This window comes from Capsicum annuum, unplaced genomic scaffold (assembly GCF_002878395.1).
Source record: "Capsicum annuum cultivar UCD-10X-F1 unplaced genomic scaffold, UCD10Xv1.1 ctg62205, whole genome shotgun sequence".
In the NCBI taxonomy this organism is placed as follows: Eukaryota; Viridiplantae; Streptophyta; class Magnoliopsida; order Solanales; family Solanaceae; genus Capsicum; species Capsicum annuum.
In genome coordinates, this window is record NW_025871188.1 from 1 (window position 1) to 971 (window position 971).

Consider the following 971-nt stretch of genomic DNA (forward strand, 5'->3'; position numbering starts at 1 on the left):
GCAAGAATTATTGCAGTAGGATAATGGCTAGGAGGATTTGAAAAGCACTATGGCATTACGATTTCCAAGGTTTAGCCAAGGCTTAGCTCAGGACCCCACTACTCGTCGTATTTGGTTTGGTATTGCTACCGCACATGACTTCAAGAGTCATGATGATATTACTGAGGAACGTCTTTATCAAAATATTTTTGTTTCTCACTTCGGTCAATTAGCAATAATTTTTTTGTGGACTTCCGTAAATCTATTTCATGTAGCTTGGCAAGGAAATTTTGAGTCGTGGGTACAGGACCCTTTACATGTAAGACCTATTGCTCATGCAATTTGGGATCCTTATTTTAGTCAACCGGCCGTGGAAGCTTTTACTCGAGGGGGTGCTTTTGGCCCAGTGAATATCGCTTATTCTGGTGTTTATCAGTGGTGGGATACAATCGGTTTACGCACTAATCAAGATCTTTATACTGGCGCTCTTTTTCTATTATTTCTTTCTGCCATATCCTTAATAGCAGGTTGGTTACACCTACAACCAAAATGGAAACCGAGCATTTCCTGGTTCAAAAATGCCAAATCTCGTCTGAATCATCATTTGTCAGGACTTTTTGGCATAAGTGCCTTAGCTTGGACAGGGCGTTTAGTCCATGTTGCTATTCCTGCATCCAGAGGAGAGTACGTTCGGTGGAATAATTTCTTAGATGTATTACCGCATCCCCAAGGGTTAGGTCCACTTTTTACAGGTCAATGGAATCTTTATGCTCAAAACCCCGATTCAAGTAGTCATTTATTTGGTACCACCCAAGGGACGGGAACTGCCATTCTAACTCTTCTCGGGGGATTCCATCCACAAACACAAAGTTTATGGTTGACTGATATTGCCCATCACCATTTAGCTATTGCATTTATTTTTCTCGTTGCTGGTCATATGTATAGAACCAATTTCGGGATTGGGCACAGTATGAAAGATCTTTTAGATGCAC

The 971-nt window shown here is 41.2% G+C and overlaps 1 protein-coding gene across 1 annotated transcript in view; it reads left to right on the plus strand.

Moving 5' to 3' along the window:
* Positions 1-6: 6 nt before the first annotated feature.
* Positions 7-971, plus strand: part of LOC124893585 (photosystem I P700 chlorophyll a apoprotein A2-like) — a gene marked incomplete at its 3' end in the record, with an annotated part of 1,484 nt that continues 519 nt past the window's right edge. The window contains exon 1 of the mRNA XM_047404544.1: positions 7-971. This exon is cut by the window's right edge and continues 30 nt beyond it. Coding sequence (XP_047260500.1) covers positions 50-971 — 922 coding nt within the window.